General features: G+C 42.8%; 1 protein-coding gene across 1 annotated transcript in view; it reads right to left on the bottom strand.

Moving 5' to 3' along the window:
• Positions 1 to 14,962: 14,962 nt before the first annotated feature.
• The window catches only part of Slc5a9 (solute carrier family 5 member 9), a 30,169-nt gene continuing 27,417 nt past the window's right edge, over positions 14,963 to 17,714 (bottom strand). The window contains exon 15 of the mRNA XM_028890415.2: positions 14,963 to 16,602. Coding sequence (XP_028746248.1) covers positions 16,394 to 16,602 — 209 coding nt within the window. The 3' untranslated portion in view covers positions 14,963 to 16,393. The remainder of the gene's footprint in view (positions 16,603 to 17,714) is intronic.

Here is a 17,714-nt window from a genome sequence, read left to right on the forward strand (position 1 = left end):
TTCTATTGAAAACACAATGGAGAACTGCTTTTTTTTTTGAGAAAAAAAAAGGAGGAAAGGAGGAAAGTTTTTGAGTTAGGAAGTATTTTCAAGTGTTTATGTTGGGAATGTGGAAACAAAGAGAACACTTGACTCTATTGAATTCTTACCCATCAAACACTGAAAGCCTTGGAAGGTCTATTTCCACTTAAGGTTTATAATATGTAGCAGCTTAGGTTTTATATAGTCTGTATATTCATTATTCGTAATTGTGACAGAATACCTGAACAAGCACCTTAAGGGGGAAGATGGAAAGATAAGGGTTTTAGTGGTCAACACTTCTAGGGGACACAGTTCACCATGGTGGGGAAAGCATGGTGGCGGCAGACACTTGAGGTTGCTGACCACATTGCACCTGCAGTCAGGAAGCAGAGAGAGGACAGGAAGTAGGGCTGGGCCAACGAATTTTATGGTTCAATCCCATGGACCCACTTCTCCAGCTCCACATCAAATTCTACTTCCTCCTGAGGACTAAGCCTATGGGGGACATTTCACATTTAGATCAGGGCCTTCTGTCCCTGGCCCCCATAGGCTCATGGCCATCTCATAATGTGAAATGCGTTCATTCCCTTTCAAAGGTCCCCAAATCTTTAATTGTCACGGTACTGTTTAAAATCTCTCTTGAAATTCAAGGTAATCTTTGAGTGCCTGTAAAATAAAACAAACAAACAAACAAAAATCAAGTAATAGCATCTAACACACAATGGCTTAGTAGACATTCTCAATGCAAAAGGAAGGGAAGGAAGCATGACCAAGAAACACTGGACAGCTTGTAGATGGAGCAGCTACACTGATCAGCTCATCTGCCCCAACTCAAGCTCATTTGAGTGAGAGACAAAGCTTCTATCACTCCCAAAGACCCCACTTTCCTCATATCACCAGTGACATAGCTACCTATGAATTGTGCATGCTCCAGGGGTAGCTCCACACCCCATCAGGAGTCCCTGATTAAATTCAGTGGATCAAAAAACAGAAACAAAAATAAAGTAGTGTGAAGGGGACTTGTTGGGAGAGGTGGGGGGCTGGTGCATTAGGGAAAGGGATAATGAATGAGACTGAATAGGACCAGAATGTATTGTGTAAATGTATGAAATTTTCAAAGAGTAGATCAATTTTATAAAGGTTAAATGAACTAGGAGTCTATGAAACATAAGCAATGTATGTTGAAGATGTTTAGGTGGATACTTTAGAAGATGACCGTGGATGCTACCACTTCCTTAATGAATGAAGGAATCACAGATAATCAGTTATTCATTTTCATCTTAAAGGATGATTTTTTTTTATCAGAGAGGAGAGACAGGGTTTTTGAGTTTTCTTAGAGTCACAAAGAAACACGGTATATTTAGGAGCTGAGAAAATACAGTATGGTTAGAAGATAAAGGTAAATGGTGAGATTGGGCCCAAGGCATGGTTGAAATATATATTGAATTCCATCCAAATTTTTCTGATGCCTATAGATCATTTGAGAATTTTTTCTTTCCAAAAATACCTTTGGGCATTTAAACAATGATATTTCATTCTCATAGTATCATTTTTCAGGTGTGTCTGACATCCCAAAGGACAAATTAAAGCCAAAGTTATGAGTTTTGAGCTCCATGTAGTAGGCAACAAGGTGATCCCTTATCTGAAATTTCATATGAAGAAAAACATCAGAGTATTCACAATAAATATGGCTTCTGAATGAAATGGAACTTCCAAAAACCCTTGTAATAAATACTTCCTGAACTGACTTTTAATTCATCTTTTAAAAATCTAAAAACAAAAACAAAAACAAAACCTCAAACCTCAGGTGAACTACTTTTAAGAATAAATATTGGTAATATAAAAGTACTTTCTGACAATAAACCCTGAACTCATTGCCAAAGGTTTTCAACTTAAACCCCTGCTGTTTGAATGTTTGAATGCACAGCAATGGCTTTAGATAGATTTTAATGTTTGGTTTAATTTTTTCTTTAAAGAATAAAAAGAATAGCATACCCAGATTCTTGTTACATTATGATCTGTAAGGTGCCTGTATTTTTATTAAACAGAAAGTATCATTCATTGTATATATTCTGTAAACTTTGGGTATTCATCCTTCTTGCTTTGGACCAAGAATGAAACTGTATGGAATATAGGCACCATTTCTTAGATCCCCAAAATTAATAAAAATATTTTCCAATAAACATGTATCAGCATTTTCTAAATAAATATTCAATCTTATTTGTACCTTTGAGGAACTCCATGGTGCAGCTTCCATGAGGCCATTATTCATGACTGCACTTTGTGGTGATATGCTGTTTGATTATAACTCACAGTTCTGAAGATGCAGATACTTGCAAGATGGAGAAGACAGGCCTTCATGAATGACAGAGCTGAGTTTTACAGCAAACATTTCCAATGACCTAAAACTTCACTTGTAAAGAATTTATTAAGTGGATTTCCAAGTAAGATGGCAGATTAGAACTCTCACTGATATAATTTAATGACTGAAAAGTCTCTGGATAATCTACCCAGTCCCTGTCCCTACAAAGCATGATAGTTGTGAATGAATTTATCAAGCTAGGTAGATTTGTCCAAGGAAGTAGTCAGGGAAAACTGGGAACTGGTATGTGGAACACAGCACAAGTATTGCCTATAGAGTCAGTGGAGACCATTGAGAAGTTCGTCCCCTCACACATTCACATAGCGGAGCTGCGGAACAGCCAGCTGTACCACCAAGGATGGATACTCCCTTGGTGGGGATTCCTGGGAGCTGAAGATTTAAAGCAGAGCATGGGGCATAGCTAATGTCATTAGGAAGCACCTGACAATGGCTTACACCCTTTCCTCCTCCAACAGCAGGACCACAGAAGAGGCTGATGAATAGCTATGAGCCCTGAGCTGTGGAACCAAGGGCCCTATACACCTCTATAAGCTTAAGGCAAGGGGCCTCAAGTATGACACTGGGAAGTAGGAACAGGCTTCCTCCAGGCCACTGCAGAGGTCAGCGGGAACCCTCTAGAAGGGCTTTCTTCTCCTACAGTGTTGCTGAACTAGATAGGTGGAGGAGAGAACTGAGAGACATGCTGCTGATTCAGTGCAGTTCTGATACAAGCAACCCACTGGGACCATATGTACCCCGAATCTGTTATAACTGGTGTGAGGTGAAATGTAAAATTGTATGTAAACCTTCAGCAGCGCAGTTCACTATACAAAATGTCACAAGGACAGAAGGTAAAACCTATCCCACCAAGGAAGAAATGTTGATGTAACTTTTAAAATCTAATATACTCTAGTATATTTTTTTACATTTAAAAATTGTTTTTATATTGTATATATTTTCATTTTGCCGGCTTGCAAATGAAAATATATCTCTTGCAATGATCTTGAGTTATTATATATGGTACTCCTTTAGGCTGTAGGACTGTTGTCTAGTTCCCCCATTCTACTACTGAGTACTTATTGTGATAGACTTGTTCTGAGGAGATGCAACATACACACATCTACTTACCCCAGATAAGGAACTGAGGACAGCCAGAGAGCTTTACTGGGGTTACTTACAGGAATATGGACGGCAGGTTACTTACAGGAGCAGAAATGACTCAAAGATGGCTGCATCACTGAAGCCCACTCCAACGTGGGTGACAGCTCACCAAAACTAGAAACCTGAAGCAGCCCAATAGGTTGGAGAGTGTCCTTCTCTCCCAGGCAGCTTAGTGGGGCTTGGTTTCTCTAGGTAGTTTGGTTTGTCTCTACCTCTTTCAGGCTGCTTGGCTGGTCTCAGAATGTTCTGCAGCTTGGCTCATCTGAGAGTGAGTCAGCACCCTTACTGCTTATATTCACTTGGAGAATGCAGAAGGCTAGCAAATCTGCTCAGTTTCAGGTATTTCCTGAAGGTATTTTGAGTTATTTACTTTTCTTTTAATGGAAATTTCCTGCAGGATGAAGTGCTTTACCTTATCCTAGAACATCCTGTTGCTTTACCTCCTTGTAAACGAGATACCCTAAAATGTCCTCTTAGTTTACTTTCCCTTTACATGCTATGTCTTAAAAGTTTCCCTCTGAGATGAAAGGCTTAGCCTCTGAGAAAACTGCTATACAGCTGTACTCTTTACTATCCTTCCTACACACAACCTTAATTAGTGTGGGTTCTCTAGATGGGCAGAACTGACAGATGATTCCAGTACAAAGGTATTTATTAGGCTGGCTTCCATAATACAGGCTGAGTAGTCTGAAAGTGACTGCTGCACACAGAGGAGGCTGAGAACTCAGGAACTGCTTAGTCCACAAGGACAGGTGCATCACCAGTGTCGGTCTGGTTCTGAAGGACTTCTGGATTGCTGATGACCTTCATGTTGGAAGGTCATGTAGGAAGGCTAAAGAACTTGTATTCTGATGTCAACCAAGGATGGCAGCAGCACTAGTAACAACAAAGTAGATGCACTCACCAACAAGGAACAAAGGCAGGCAGGTCAAACCAGCCCTGCTCTTCCTCAGACCTCTTTCTATCTGAGCTACTGTCAGGAGGTACTGTGAACTCTGGGTAGAGTCTTTAATCCTTTCAGGAAATACACTCACATACCCTCACAATGAAAGCAATACTAAGAGGGAAAGTTATACCTATGAGTACTTATATTTTTTTAAAAAGAAAAAAAAAAAAAAAACAAACCTTGAGAGATCTTAAATAAACAGCTTAATGATGTATCTTAGAGCCTCCAAAAAACAAGAACAAGCCACACCTCAAGATGAGTAAAATAAAAGGACCAATCAAGGTTAGTGCAGAAACTGGTGTAAATGCAAACAAGGGAACAAACAAAAAACAGTGAGTAATTTGGAGATATTCTTGCAAATTCTGCAAAATTCTATATATTGTTACAAAATTCAGTTTTCTTTTTGCAGATATTGTATCTTACCACTTTAATGTACATACTCATTTTAACATTTTCTTTATTTTTTCTAAAATGATACAAGAACTGGCTCTCTGCTATTGCCTTGTTATATCTTAAAGTAATTTAACAATTCACCATTGCTGGGTATTAGGTGGTTTCCTAGTTATATATTTAAACTTGGAAAAAGTGTGCTTGCACCAAAGTAAGTCATGTGATCGGTTTATGTAGTGTGCAAGAACAAAGTGGCTGACAGAAGGGTTGCTCTTCCTTCCTTGTTTGTTTGTTCCAGAACTTTCTACTGTTTACATACATTTCAGCCTCCATGCCATTTTCAGAAGCTTTATTTGCCTCACATTCCTTTTTTGGTTTGGATAAGACTTAAATATAAAAACCCATCTGTGAACCATATTGCATATTCACATTGAAGGCTAGAAACTCATTTTTAATTAAAACTTTATTCGGCACTCCCAGTTCACTTTGTCCTGCTTTTATTATGAAACACTTCAGTCTTCTCCCCAAAACACATATGTCTGAAGCATTTCAAGATGTTCCTTGTTGTTCGTGTGGAACTCATTTCTGGACGCCGTCAGCTCACTGCCATATGTCCCGGCTGTTCATTTTGTTTCCCTTCCTGGTGTTTATGGAGGCAGCATCTTGTTCTCAGTGCAAGTTCATTTTGTTCCCTTCTCTTTTGTGACGCTTTGTCAGGTGGTGGGAAAGCAGACTGGAGACACTGCAGAATATTTCAGCATGCAAGGTGACATGGGATCAGGAGAGGCTGCGGGCTTTCTGAAACTCCCAAAGTGTGGGGGGACATGACACCTGAATTCTTGCTCCATGTGGATGTTTACAACAAGGCCACTAATGACAACACATGTGGTAGCGATTGCAGGTCTTTAATATAACTATTAAAACCCAGACTTGGGCTTGGAGAGTGCAAAAATAGATCACCCCTTTATTCTCAACAGTGATGCACCTTTCATCATGTTCTCTGAAAACCTCTGCATGAGTGTCCACACCATCACAGATGTTTTTGAGAAAAGCTGTTATGCCTCAGTTGGGGAGAATTAAGAGAAGAGGAGCTATAATTTTTATTTTTCCCATTCACATTTTTGATGTTCATCTTTTCTTGGCTGATGGTGCATATTATTTCAGAACTTGACTTTCCTCTCCAAATTTTCTATGTATGTTATAGAGTAGCCTTAGAGTCAGGTTATTAACCCAGTCCTATCTATCTGGCCACAACCATTAAATTCTTTTTTCTTACAGTTTTATAGGAATAGTAGTATGCTTCTTCAGAACCTTCAGATTTCTCCAGACAGTGTGAGTTGTTGGCCATCTGGTCTTTTTCTCTTGTCCCTGATCTGAAAAAAGGAAATAATGTTAAACTCCAGGGCTACTACATTCACTGCCTGAATTCACTGCAAATTCAAGCTGTCCATTGCTGCCGTGTGCTGAGGCCCTGCATACCATGGAGAGGATAAAACATGGGGATTCACATAGAAATTGTTTTGCATGGTGGCTGTCACACAGTAAGGGCTCTGTAGATTTTGACCTCTGTTAATCAGAGAGCTACAACTATAACTTATTAATTCATTTGAAATTTCTTTTCTATTTATAAGAGTTTGTGCATCTTTACCTTTCTTAAGATACATGAGACAAGATTAATTTAAAAGATATGCTGTGCTTAGCTGACCTTGATTCAAAGACAAAAACAAGCGAAAGAAAATTAAAATAATCAAATCCCCCTAAAAGATTCTGAAAGGGAACTCCTTCCCCAATCTTGGCTCATTTTATCCATGCATGCTCTTGCACAGAATTCCCAAATATATTTATTTTGATTAGTGACACTGCGTGGTCACAGTTTCCTAACAGTTCTGAGGCCCTGAAGCTTGAAGAGGTGGTTTTGTTTCTTTCCTTCCTCTTTTATATCTAGAAGCAAGGCTATTTAGAACTGGCTAGTTGATTGGATTGTCTGACTCAGAAAAATGGGATGACCATGAACTTGGCTGAAGATTCAGAAACATAGCTAGGGGACAACAATTATTACCAGGCTTCAAATATCAGCAAACACTTCAGGAGTGCAGCAGAGAGAAAATAAAACACACAAGGCTTAATGGTTTCTGCTGTGGAGTCTGTAGGGTAAGCTGGAAGGAGTTCCGTGTAGGACACATGATAGTCTTTTTGTTATTTGCTTGACTGGGTTAATTGAAGTCTATTACTACTCTGTCTTGAAAAACAGAAAACAGCCATCAGCTGCTCACCACAATGTGAAGGAAATGGAGAGGTTTATGGTTCAGCTGGAGCCTATCTTCAGAGAGCACAGGGGCATAGCATGGGATGACAGCAAGTATTACACATAGGCGGATGAAGAGACGAAGGAGCCTGGTTCCCCATTCTGGTCCCATCCCAACCATTGAGACTGCAGTGGGAATAAAGGATGCTAACTAGGGAATAGTTCTGGATCCTTCCCAGTGTTGGGGAGAAAAGTGTAAAGGAATGGGTAATGGTGTCAAACTGAGATCCAGGTTTGACAATGACCTTGACCAAATCCCCCCCCCCCCCGATCTTTGGCACACCTGAGCTGCTTTGTGAAGCTGAAGTGGCCAGTGTCTTTGTATTTATTAGTCTCTGAAATTTGGGCTGCTTTCCATATGGTGAGTCCTCTATACGGAGGCTCTGAAGCTGACCAGGCTGGTAGGTGGTGGCTGCCTTTGTGTAGAACTGCTGGTACCCACTGCTCCAGGTCTTCTCTTTTCCTTTTTAAATTAAATTAAATTTTATATAGATGAACATTTTACCTGTATGTATGAATGTGCAGTACCCAAAGGAGGCCAGAAGAGGGGGATGGATCCTCTGGAACTGAAGTTTTGAGTGCTAGGAATTGAGCTCAGGTTATCTGGAGGAGTAGCCAGGGTTCTTCGGAACTGATCCATCTCTCCAGCCCCTCCAGATCTTTTCTTGGAGAATCTGGTGACACACCCCCAGTGTCTTCATGACTCCCACTCCTCACCAAGTTTTACTATAGTACATGTGATACAAACCCATTGGAAGTGTGGTTCGACACAGACAAGCTCCACCTACCTCCTCCTCTTCCAATTCCTCTCCAGGATAATGTCTGAGGTATCTCTCCATTCTTCAAATTGCTACATCACCAAGGGACATCGCCACCTCTTTCTACAGAGCTACAGATCCAGAGCTAAGTGTAGTGCTTTTCCCAAGTAAAGTTCATAAAGACAGTTACAGCTTTGACCCCATCACCAAGCTCTAGGATACACAAGTAACTGTTTGCCGATGCCAGTGTAGTCCTTGCAGTACCTAAGAATCAATGAGCTCATGTGTGAACTTGTAAATGTTTTTCTTCTCTATCAAGACCAGATCTACACCCTGCATCTCTGAGGATAAAGCTGTCCACTTTTCAGGACCAAAGACTGAGTTATTCTCATCCTCTCCACTGCTCACTGAGTCCATGGATTGCTTGGGAAAACTCCATTTAATTCAGTTCTTCCTGCCTCCTCTCCCCTACAGCTGCCCCAATCTATTCAAAGGAAGATATCTTTTTGTTACTTGTACTAATTCTTAATTTTTATTTTCATTTTTTTTCACTTTTAGCTGACACATTAAAACATGAATTTTGCTGGGCGGTGGTGGCACATGCCTTTAATCCCAGCACGCGGGAGGCAGAGCCAGGTGGATCTCTGTGAGTTTGAAGCCAGCCTAGACTACCAAGTGAGTTCCAGGAAAGGCACAAAGCTACACAAAGAAACCCTGTTTTAAAAAACCAAAACCAAACCAAACCAAACCAAAACATGAATTTGTAAATAAAATTTACTTATTAATTGGGTATAGAATGAAGTAGTATACTATTGTTATTTTTACTGAATGATAACAAATAGTGTAGCTCAGCTTATGATGGAAGTCAAATTCTCCCTTTTTGCCCATGGCTGAAACTTTACCCATCACGATACCTTTGTGTCTCCTCAACACACAATGTGTCCCCTCTCTCTGACACCTGTGACAACTTCTCTGACTTTATCTATCTTATGTACCGTGTGTAAGTGAAATCATGTAATACGTGTCTGGCTTCTTACAGCAAGCATGGTATTTTAAAAGTCTATTTATACTGTAATGTATAGCACAAGTTCATTCCTTTTCATGGCTTCATGGTACTCTGTGGATATACTACATGTTGTTTGTCAAGCATGTGTTGATATGCTCCTTTATTCTTTCCCATGATACTGTAATAGCCTAAAAAATTCCTGTCCCATAGTAACATCGGACTCTATAATTCTCCCTGCTGCCAGAATAGTATTTCTAAACAAATAAGATGCTGCCTGGATATTCATTTCCTTTACTATCTCTGTTACTATCCCACTCTTGCAGCATCATGCATCATGCTGTATGCCACAGTCATTAGTGCCATGGCTTCCTCCTCTCCAGGCACATCTGGTTTATTCTCTTCCCTCTGTGTGTCACCCACATCAACTACTTCATTGCACCCCCCCAATGCATGTCCTTATACTTACTTGTCTTACTTTGCACTTTGTAATGCACCCCCAACCTGGAGTTGAATGCAATTCATTCTGTTTGTTGCATAGAAATCTCACAAAGTGTACAATGTCAAAATCCAAGATAAATATTTTTCCCATGGAAGATTTCCTAATTCTGCTGGGTAGTTTGTTGTTTTTGTTTTTCTGCATTAGCAAGGTGTTTTGTTTTTACTTTCAGTGTCTGCTATCTTTATTTGTCTGACCTATATTTTCACTATAATGCCAATATGTGCCTTTCACACTTATCACAAAAACCTGGCAAAGAAGAGCATCCATAAAGGATGTGCTGAGAGTGGGTGCACAGTGGGGATGGGCTGAATGTGTGGAGAGAGATCCCATTTCAAGGACTAGCATGGCAGCTCAGAGGCAGGGCTTGGCAGGATGCATTCCTTCAGCTCTCAGGCTCTGCTTCTTTGTAAAAGATAACATCTCTTAGTGAGGCTGACGGCTACACTAGAGGAATGGTGGGCACATGCCCCCTGTAGAGTGACTAAGGAGGTTTTTAAGCGATCAGTTTTCTTCTGCCCCTATACTTCTAATCTCAGATAAACGTGTACTTCCACATCAGGTTTCCAGATTCCTGGATTTCAAGAAGAAATCACCGATAGTTTAGATCTAATTTTGGAATAGATGATTCACTTGAGCTCTTTTTTCCCCCTATTGTTTGCTTTGGTGGAAAATTACAAATTTAGCTGATAAAATGGAAGAACTTTCCACCGATGGTGTGACCTCAGTGATGGATGCTGACCCTCAGGAGGCCGTCAACCCCCTCACAGGAGCTGTGTCAACAGTGGCTTGGAACAGAGCTGGGGAAGATGTCAGAAAAGCTCTGGCCCAGGCTGGGAGAACAGAAGGGCTAGAGCAGGGGCCTCTGAGAGGACCTCCCATTCCAAACATCTGTAATTCTGAAATTTATATGCAGACCACACTAAGAGATAGGCCAGTGCTTGACATTCTACTCAAGAGGCAAGGCATAGAGTGTTCCTTTTTCCCTTTCAGCAAAAGCGGTAGATTTAATATAAGATCACAGTAAAAAGTCTGACATTTCTACTCTGTGAATCTGAGCTAAAGCTGAGATTTGATTTTGAAATATGAACATAAACTGTAACTACCTCAATTTAAGTCACTAGGATTTATATTTATATATAACCTTTAAAGTTCTCCCAACTTTTTACCCTGGAGAAAGGAGAAAATTATAGTCATCTCACTGTTGGAGGTCTAGAGTGGATTTCCTCCAGGTTAATGGAAAACCTATACCGCTTTGCCTGGCCTTCCAGCAGCTTCCCCCCTCTTCTGACTGATGCGAACTCTTACACTTGGGGACATCGCTGTAAGTCTCCCATGTTAAAACTGAGTGCTTTTTGTGGCTCGGCCACTTTAAAAACATTTTTTTCTTGATACTTTGAAGCACACTATTTGTTCTGAAACTGTCCCGTCACAGTGCAAAGCTCCTGCTTAATGTTCTTATTGCTCGTGGCAAAGCCATTTCCGCTGTGTAAATGACTCCACTGTGATGCTGTGTGTGCTGCTACCATTCAGGCTGTCATGAGGCTTGCACTATTCACCTCCCAGCCACCAATCCACTCATGGGCTCTGCTCTCTTGATGTGTGGAATCAAGTCAGAAATACACGGTGTCAAGATCGAAACCATCAAAACTTTATACTCACCTTGATTAAGGGATGGAGGTATTGAAGTATGGCAGGAGCATCACAAAACAAGTAACAAAGTCAAGCAAGGACGCCAGCTTTGGCCCCTGGACTTTCATCTCTTCTCTGGCAGCTAGAGGAGGTGAATTGAAGCAAGGACCCCTAAGTGGTTGCAAGGAGGGCTGCCAGCTGGCATGATGGACAAGCAGTTTCCTTTCAAGTTAGCTGGTAGAGTGTCTTTTTTAAATCATCGTTCAACACACACACACTGTACATACTGAAGGCTACAACAGTGCTGAAATACCATATAATATAGACTAAGTGACTTCTTGTCCACTCACAGATAAACAGGCAGAGCCTGAGAACTGAGCCTGAGAATGGAACCTCGCTAGAAGAGCAAGCTATGGTAAGGTGACATGGTTGTAAAGTGGACACAGAAGCATAGTAGTTTAGGAGGCTGATGTGTCACTTTGGAGTCTGATCTACAAATGACGGGCATGTGAAGGTGATGTGTGTGCCCATGGTAGACCTACCCAAGACTTTGGGGTGGATGCAGGATTCCAAAATGTCCATTCCTCCAGCCCCATCTATATCAAAGCTGGCTCACTCATCACTCTTAAAATAGCTTTCATTGGTAACTGATGTGTCTCCAAATACACTGGCATTCTGAATGTGAAGGTGCCCTTCCCCTTTGAATTTCCCTTGTGCTGTCCTGCAGCTCACATGGGAGTGGCCAGCCTCTCTGGAAAGATGCTAAGACTTGCCTACCTTCCTCTAGGAGTTGTAGGAATTAATGAGACTTCATGCCCAGCATGATTGTGGAATCTGGAAGACTGTAGAGACAGCTGCTTCTACTGCTCTTGGTTATGGCTAGGAATCAGGAAATAACAGGCAAAATACTGTGTAGTGAATTCATGAATTAATTTAAATATATCTCATAATTTAATATTCATTCATTCACTGGGTATTTTTTGAGCACTTACTAAGTTTCCTGGCATATGTGATCCCTGGGTGAGCCCAGTGCCCACCTTTAAAGAGCATTTATCTATGGCAAAGAAGAGATGAAAAGAAATTGTAACACTAGCATGAGGTTCTTATAGTTGAAATAACACAGCATGTGGGGACTCAGAGGGACCCAGAACTCTAGGTAAGAGGCATCAGTAAGTCATTGGAAGAGATGGTTCCTGAGATGAGCAGGTGTTAGGAGGCCCAGGGGAAAAGGTCAGGAGTTGAGTATTCTAGGCAGGAGGGGCCACATGAACAAGACAGAGGAAGGATGGTTTAGTGGGAGGAACTCTAGATGGTGAAAGTGAGACAAACAATACACACAGAGACATAGACACACCCACAGACACACACACAGAGACACAGACACACACACACACAGATACACAGAGACCCATACACATACAGACACACAGACACACACAGTCACAAACACAGACACACATGCATAGACACACACAGACATACACACACACAGACACACACACAGGACACACAGACACACACAGATACACAGAGACCCATACACACACAGACACACAGACACACACAGTCACAAACAGACACACATACATAGACACACAGACACAGACACAGACACACACACACACACACACACACACACACACACACACACACACACACGAGGGCAATTTGTGGGCCATTGGTAGATCCACCCAAGACCTTGGGGCAGACACAGGATTCCCAATGTCTGCTGTCCTCCAGCTCCACCCATGTCAAAGTTGGCTTGCTCATCACCTTTGCAACATCTTCCATTTCATAGGACCTTGGTAACTGCTGACACCCTGTAGGACCTTAAATGTGTCCCACCCTCACGGGAAGGCTTCATTTTTTTCCCCTGAGCTGACCCTCACCTGTAAGCCTCTAGCTACACCATTTCATTGATTACTCCTGATCCTGTCTCCACTCACAACCTCACTATTCCATGAACAAGCAGTTACTGGAATTCTCCTTTGTGTATTCAGATCTTGGGCTCTAGGAGCAGAAGTCAGGTACCCTGATTCCAGCATGTGACTCTTACCTTTCCACTGCCTTGACTCCATTATTACAGCTGAAGTAGAGATGTCCTGGTTCTCAGAGTCTAGCTGGAGAGTAAGGCATCCCAGATAGACCAACTTAGGGCACTCTCTGTGTAGAACAGGGCCTGGCCTGTTGGCAGGTTATCTTAATGGTCGGTATCAAGACAGGAGAAATATGCATTATAAAACCTCACAACCAGAGGCCAGTTCAAAAGTATTTTGTTGCTATTATTATTTTTTTTCTTGTGTCTGGCACCATCTCCCAAGGACCCTCCATGTGGCCAGAAATGGAGCTGAGACTTGGTGATGGACCAGTTTTACTTCCTGTGCGTGTGTGTGGGTGGGTGGGAGGTGGGGTGATGGTCTAAAGTCTCCCAGCTTTGCCATCATTTCACAAAAACCTGGGGAAGACTGATTTTTTCCCCAAAGATACTTGACTTGTTTTCCAGTATGCCCCTAGACTAGGTCCTAGGAGTTTACTTGGGTAGCTATTCTGAGGAAACTGTTTCCGGGAAGCAGAAAGATGAGACAGGAAGGAAGGAGAACATTTGCAGATATATGAATGGGCATGCTGGTGCTGTGCTCAGAACCCAACCACCTGAGAACCTTTACAAGGGGATTTAGAACAAACCAAGGCTAAACTGTCTCGCTTAAGGGCAAGGCACCAGCTGTGCCGTATATCAGTGTCCATTCACCAGGGTTCAGGGCTGCATGAGGTGTATGAGATAATGCTAAGCTCTGCTGTGTGCTGGTCTCCTGTTTACCATGGGTTCAGGCTGCATCAGGTGTATTAGATAACACTCAGCTGTGCTGTATACGGGTGTCCTGTTCACCATGGGTTTGGGGCTGAAGCAGGTATGTTAGCTAACTCTAAGCATTGGTAGCCACTTCTGTGTGGGAAGCTCAGAATGTTTCCACAACCAGAAAATGGTCATAGGAGGGTTATAAGGGATCTGGACAGGAAGTCACAGTTAACAGAACTCATGAACACCCAAGGTACTGCCAGCCTCTGCTCCACTTGCCAGACGTCCGTTTTCTCCTTTCTGTTGTCAGTAAATCTCCCAGCTCTGCCTCACCAGATAGATACTGAAAGCAAGCATGACTCTGAGGAGAATTAAATAGAGTCAATATTCACAAATGAGTGGGTGAGGTCCCTATTTTATGGGAGCCTGTTATATACTCCTGCACCTTAACACTTTTGAACGCTTGCACATGCTGACCTTTTTTTTTTTTAACTTTGTACAACTTCTAGAAAACTCCAGCCCCCAAAGTCCAGTTCCAGTTCTCATCCTCCTATTGTGCCCCCATTCTCATCAATTACTTCATCGGCAGGCTGTGCTAGCTCTAGAGTAGTGTCACTCCACAGTTTCAGGCCACCTGTGTCCATCATACCTGTAACTGATAACTTCAGATACCATCTCTAGTTGGGAATGAGAAACCTAGCACAGAGCACTTAAGCATGGTTAGCACATGGCACATGACACCAGGTTCATTAAGAGACCGTGGCTAAAAAATAAACATCCACCTCTGGCATCCACGTGCATGTGCTTACATGTGCATACATGAACAGGAACACACACACACACACACACACACACACACACACACGCACACATGCACACATACACATGAAAAGTCAAGGTCATCTTTAGCTATATCGTAAGTTTGTGGCCAGCCTGAACCACACAAGACCTCTTTCAAAACAGAAGGTAAGTCAGTTAGAATTCAATTTTAGGCTATGCTCCTGTTGAAATCCATTCCCTCCCAGCTTTTATTTATGATCTTCTACCCACAAATGACTTGTGGTTTGAGAGGGAGTCAGAAGGAAGCCATAATTCTCAGCCAGAGTCCATGAGGAAAGACAGAGCATGCTATCCTTTGAGACAAAGGTACAGTGAAGCCAGAAATCCCCTGGAAACAAAAATTTGGAGGCAGCAGAAAGAGAAGAGGTTCAGGGATGTATCTGTGTCTGCAGGTCAATGAGATGGGGTTTTATTTGTCTGCAGTTGGAGTAAGACATAATTGACTTGGTGATTAAAGGCAGCATTACAGAGGACCAGAGGAGAGGGAGAAGGGCCATTCCCAGCTGCATCGGTACCATTCAGCCTAGATGCTTGAGACTTATCTGTTTCTGATACCTCAAGGAGTCTCTTCCCAGGAAACCAACTCCCCAAATCTCTGTACCACCATCAACAGAGTAAAGTCCATAGTGCTTGGAAGAGCATAGGAACCCAACAAACATTTATTGGCTTCTTTTACTTATTAATACAAAGTCAGGTTGGACATAACCGTTGACCCCTGCTCCTAGGCATTCACTATCTAGAAAGAGAAAGCACTACAAGGCAGTGTGATAAGGGTCACAGGGACACAGCTTATGCACTGTGGAGGTTGGGCAGGACCTTGACCCAGGTTGAAGCATTTGGAAAGCTTCCTGGGTCACAGTCTCTGGTATATTTCAGGGAAGGAGTTTTGGCAGGTAAAGGTAAAGGGATACAGACCTTAGAGTGCCATCCCCAGGGTGTCCTTTCTGCTCCCTAGGGCTGTTGGATTCTTGTTGCTTTCAACATATTTTGCCTCTCCAGCTGGACCTTAAGCCCCTAAGCTGTGGATACTTCAGGAGTAGGTGTGATGGTAGAAGAAGAATTAGAACTGTGCCAAGGAGAATCCTGGTCTAGGAGCCCTGTGCCCTGGACACCTTTCTCTTACCTCTGCCCTTCACTCTTATGGGATTGGCAGCCACAACTGGGGAACCAATGGCATAATAAAGCCCTCCTCACTGGACTTATGCTACACATTACTGCAAGTCAAGGCAGGCAAGGAAGAAGGAGAGAGGAAACAGAAAGGGAAAGAGGATAAGAGAAATGGGGGAAACACAGTGTACTTGGATAATTTTTATAGAATTCTCTACTCATTTTCTTTACTATGTGTTTAACCTGAAGATATGTATAACAACGAAGATTCTTGAATAAATCAAGGAAATGGTGTTTTTGAGGTAGGGTTACAGGGCAGGGTAGCAGAAAGAAAGCTGGAGTTGGAGACCCAGTATGAGTCCTGCTCTGTGACCCTGGGCAGTCCTAGTGATCTATCTCTAGTCCTTCATTTCTCCATGTGCCAAGCATTGGACTGGATGTTCTTCATGGGCTTTCACTCTTTGCCTCTGTGATTTCCAGTTAGCACAGCAAGGTGGGAAAAGAGCCTGCCTCTGGCCTCTGGTCCTGGCCACGGTTCAGATGTTTTTAATCACTTCAACTGGTCTGTGGAGTTATGAAAAATAGCCCCAGAGAAAAATGTTGATGGCTAGCAGGATGATGGCATTGATGTTGCAGACACGTCTCCAGAGTGGCTCCTCCTCGATGTTGGTCAGCTTCTGTTCCAGTGCAGCCTTCTCAGCCGAGCTCAGGACTTGCTGTGGGGCCCCTGAGAGTCCACAGAACCAGCTCCACAGCCATTTTCCCCAGGACCTATGTAGGGCTGAGTGACAGTCCATAAGGAGAGAAGGAGGAGAAGGGAGAGGGGAGGAAGAAAGGATGGAGAAAGGGAAGGTTGAACAAGGAAGAAAGAGTGGGAGATGGTAAGACATGGAAGGAAGGAGTGGGGTACACATGTGGAGGATACTTTGTAAGGCTCTGAATTGGGTCTCTAGAGTGAGCTATGGTCTCAGTGATAGCATCCAAATGGTCACAACTCAGAAGTATCTCATTACAGGAGATGATGTATCTGAGCTAGCATCATGTCCTCATTCAGAGCACCAGTGCAGAGTGGGGACAGAAAAAGAGCCGATTTTCCCAGGAAGGGGGGGCATTTAGATGCTGGTTTAGACCAGACAGACTCATTTTCCTGGCTGTGGGGCCTGATACTGAGCTAGAGGTCAGGAACCTGGCAGCAGGGCCAGCCTTGCATAAGGCCATGTGTAAGTCCCTTCGTGGCAGGCGCTTTCTCCTCCATGTCTCAGTGACATGTTCTGCATTACTCTAAGAGTTGTTTAAGCATCTAATGAGAGTGAGGGGTTGCTGTGGGATGGTCTATATGTCAAATTGCTCTGATTGGTCAATAAATAAAACACTGATTGGCCAGTAGCCAGGCAGGAAGTATAGGCGGGACTAACAGAGAGGAGAATTGAGAGAACAGGAAGGCAGAGGGAGACACTGCCATGACAAGCAGCATGTGAAGATGCCGGTAAGCCACATGGCAAGGTATAGATTTATGGAAATGGATTAATTTAAGCTATAAGAACTGTTAGCAAGAAGCCTGCCACGGCCATACAGTTTGTAAGCAATATAAGTCTCTGTGTGTACTTGGTTGGGTCTGAGCGGCTGTGGGACTGGCAGGTGACAGAGATTTGTCCTGACTGTGGGCCAGGCAGGAAAATTCTAGCTACAAGGGTTGTCAACACTACAGAGGCTACCAGTGCTGGGACTGGGAGAGGTTGCATGAGTGAGGTCCAAACGCCCAGGTATCTAAGGAATGCAGGCCAGGCCAGGAGTGTGGAGTGAGGTGGTGAGCTTGGGCTCACACAGCTCACAAAAGCTAAAGGGCTGCTTCCCCTGTCTCGAGGTTTCTTTGTTTCGGCAAGAAGGATCCAC

This window comes from Peromyscus leucopus, chromosome 2, assembly GCF_004664715.2.
Source record: "Peromyscus leucopus breed LL Stock chromosome 2, UCI_PerLeu_2.1, whole genome shotgun sequence".
Taxonomy (NCBI): domain Eukaryota; kingdom Metazoa; phylum Chordata; class Mammalia; order Rodentia; family Cricetidae; genus Peromyscus; species Peromyscus leucopus.